Source organism: Papilio polytes, unplaced genomic scaffold (genome assembly GCF_000836215.1).
Source record: "Papilio polytes unplaced genomic scaffold, Ppol_1.0 DF824157.1, whole genome shotgun sequence".
In the NCBI taxonomy this organism is placed as follows: domain Eukaryota; kingdom Metazoa; phylum Arthropoda; class Insecta; order Lepidoptera; family Papilionidae; genus Papilio; species Papilio polytes.
Genome location: NW_013525047.1, coordinates 83,429 through 86,819, shown reverse-complemented (window position 1 = coordinate 86,819; position 3,391 = coordinate 83,429). Strand labels below are relative to the sequence as shown.

General features: G+C 33.9%; 1 protein-coding gene across 1 annotated transcript; it reads right to left on the bottom strand.

The window, feature by feature from the left end:
* Window positions 1-846: 846 nt before the first annotated feature.
* On the bottom strand, window positions 847-2,144 carry LOC106111675 (adenosine 3'-phospho 5'-phosphosulfate transporter 1-like). Its single transcript, XM_013293818.1, has 4 exons — window positions 1,991-2,144; window positions 1,761-1,871; window positions 1,475-1,578; window positions 847-940 (listed from the first exon to the last, which is right to left on the bottom strand). Exons 1-4 carry the CDS (start codon window positions 2,011-2,013, stop codon window positions 891-893), a joined length of 288 nt encoding a protein of 95 aa, XP_013149272.1. The 5' UTR covers window positions 2,014-2,144; the 3' UTR covers window positions 847-890.
* Window positions 2,145-3,391: the final 1,247 nt, after the last annotated feature.

Genomic DNA, 3,391 nt, shown 5'->3' with positions numbered 1-3,391 from the left:
AGCTTGCTATTATAAAAAAAAAATAGTGAATTATGAAACTATTTTTAAATTACCTCGCAAAAAATTGACATTTATTTATGGGGAATAAAAAACAATTTCAATCAAAAAAGCTCTTATGTTTTGGGTTCATGAAGATCGATTTCCCAGCCATTACCTTAATTATAGTCAGAAAGTTTGTACACATGAGCGGCTTATCGCGCTCACATCGACGACCTGTGGCAATTAGCTGTCGGTAGCGGCTCGCGGCTTATCTCCGCTGATAATCGTACACTCTAATAGCTTGTATCGCCTCCAAAATACTACTGATATAAATTATCAAGATTAATTTCTAATTACGACCGCAATAAAAAAATTACAGATTTTGGATAAAAAAATTACATGATGCCCCTTGTGGCATACTAAGATAACATTGTTGAGTAAAATGAAATACTGAAAAATAAATTCTAAATGAGATACACATGCTGTTACCCCACAAGCAACATTCTTGGGGTTGCATAGTGTAATCTTTTGTACAAAAAATGTATCTCACTGATTAATTGCGCTGTATACAAGTAAATTCGATTTTTTTTTTCTAACTTTTAACTAATTAAACACAGTTTGATATCACATAGTGCAAAACTGCCAACACTTCTTTATTAACAACATCCTCAATTACATGAGTTCAGTAATATCATGTGTCGTGTGTTTTGTGTACACAGCATAAAGGCATACCAAATGGTACAAACGTAATATGTGGACTTGTGGGCCTCATATTACTATATTACATGATTTATATCAGAAAATTAAATTACAGAAGCAAAACGGCAAGACTATGTAACTAGTAGGTAATATAGAGAAAGAAAGAAAGAAAGAAAGAAAGAAATCAGTTTATTCAATAAATGAAAAGGAATTCATTCGGCATGTGCTCGGTGTACACCGAAGCGCCGGTTTTCAATGATTCCTAAAAACAGAACACGCAGTTTTACAAAATAGTAGAAGAAAAATAAAACACATGTACTTAATGTTACACTCGGTCACAACTAGAAAACTTAATCTAAATCTAAATCTATGGCGAAAACTAGAGCAAATATATATGTGAAAATATTGCCTTACTTCTAATACATTATGTATAAAACCAGTGAAATGAAGTTTGTTAAACTAGCTGTTGATTACCAACTGGTTTATTTAAATTCAAGTAACCTTTCACAAAACATACATTTTTCGGCGCCTTTCTACACAGAACAGATGTTCTAAATATTGGCCATTATATGGAAAAATTATGTAATGACTAGTTGTGGCCCACAACTATGTTTACACTGAATGAAAGAAAAACTTAATAATTTGGCTATGTCTTCAACCAGATTATATTCTGCAACTATGTCAAAATTCATTGAGATACCTTGAACCATTCCGGAGATACGTAAAAACAAACATCCATCCATCCTTTCAAATTTATAATATTACAAAATGAATTATGATGCAAATGTGAACATACTTATCTTTTCAAAGTATTGAGTGCTGTGAAGATACTTGTAGAGGATGTAGCCGGGCACCAGGATGGTGGAGTAGCCCACCAAGTTCAGTAACAACCGGAAACACCTGCACCAAAATATTTCTTATTCATATGCGTTTACATTGTCTTAACATTTGCATGAAATAAAGCCTAGAGGAGTCTAAAGAATAGATCCAGCAAAAATTATACCAGTGAAATATATGCTACTAGATATAACTTTTCTAGAACATGAAATCATAATAATTAATGACAATAATGGGATACCAACCATGAGTAGTCACTGTCTATGAGCACTTCTGTCTGCTCGTAGTAGTTGAGCAGCTCCTGGTAGAGGTTGCTGCACACCCATGACAGCGCCACGCAACACACCAGCACGGATCTGAGGTCAGTTTATCACTGTACTTAATATCAAGTTTTCAACATTAAGCAACAACGCTAAACTAATAAAAATAATAGAATTTCTAATATACATTATTGTAATTGACGACATTCACTCACCCAATAACCAGTCTTGTCCGCATTTTGTATTATAGCTATAAATAAAGATCTAATAAATACTGCTTGATATGTAGTTTTGATTATTTTTTATTTAATTTACTTAAAAATAGGCATATCCAAAGATGTTATTCTCCGACACCATCACATGTTTTACTGTCACTGTCAACTGCTGTTGTCAGATCCAAATGTCATCAATGACAGCTTTTAGTTTTTTTTGTACTGGTGTTATCGAGCAAACGGGAACGTAAAGCCAAGTTAATGGCATAAAATTATTCAACTTAATAAAGTTAAAATATAAAATTCTCTATTTTAAGGTCATAAAATAACCTATTAAATCATAATTTAAAAAAAAATCATTATACTGGATAAAATAACGCATCACTTTAATACTTGAAGATGGAAAACTCTCAACAAATTCACAAATCCAGATCTTTTATAAAATTGCAATTGACACTAATTTTTTAACTTATCTATGTGATATCGAACAAATATTTATGATCATTTATGATTGTATTTTTAATATTCACGTTTTTCTCATTTTTATTTTAGACAAGTATTGAATTGAAAAAAAGTTGTGCATTTTACTAATTAAACACAGAATCGATAGATATTTCAAAAAAATGTATTTGTTCAGAAATCTATATCACACATTAAAGCAAAAATGATGTGGCAAGACGCTGTGATGCTTCTACTGGAATTTTTAGCTGCGGTTTGTGCTGTAGCTCTGTGTGGCCCGTGTTTGTTGGCGTGCGCCAGGAGGCTGATCCTCGGGGATGAGCTGCTGCAGCGAGGTGGCCACGTGGTGCATGAGGCGGAGGTGCTGGGCTGCGACGAGCCCGCCTGCCCCTACTACAAAAAGAATATACGATATTTGATGGTGCCAGCGGCGAGAAGGCGACAATATGGTTCGCCTTCTCGGTCATGAACTTAACTTTTCCTTGATTGTTAATAACTGTATAATAAAAAAGTTATGTATTGTCTCTCTTCAAAATGTTTTATTCGCTGGTGCATTTGCAACACCCAATACGAATGAAATAACATGTAGCGAATGTGTTAAGTTACAAACTAAGTCAAAATACATATTCCCTGTCAACCCAGTTGAGTACCATAATACACGCATAAAAACTTCAATAGATTGGAAAATATTTAGCAGTGGGTTCATGTTGCCGAAATTGTTTCGTATAAATCCACATAAATAGGTAAAGACACAAAAAAACAGTTCACAAATAAACATTAGTATTCTATTCACAGGAATAAATAAAAGCCATAGATAGACAAGTTTTACTTTTTATTTAACAAAATACGGGTGTGGTGCGTTCAAAGCTTTGTATGCGATTGAAACGTCATGTCTGCGCGGTGTAAGTGTGGACGCGAGGCTGCTGGCCGATGGGCTCGTTGTCC

Excerpts from the sequence above, each read along its gene's own strand:
- LOC106111675 (XM_013293818.1), bottom strand. The coding sequence starts at position 2,013 with ATGCGGACAAGACTGGTTATTGG. Across the intron at positions 1,579-1,760 it reads ATAGACAGTGACTACTCATG|GTGTTTCCGGTTGTTACTGA; the intron begins GTTGGTATCCCA and ends ATTTTGGTGCAG. Across the intron at positions 941-1,474 it reads TCAATACTTTGAAAAGATAA|GAATCATTGAAAACCGGCGC; the intron begins GTATGTTCACAT and ends TTCTGTTTTTAG.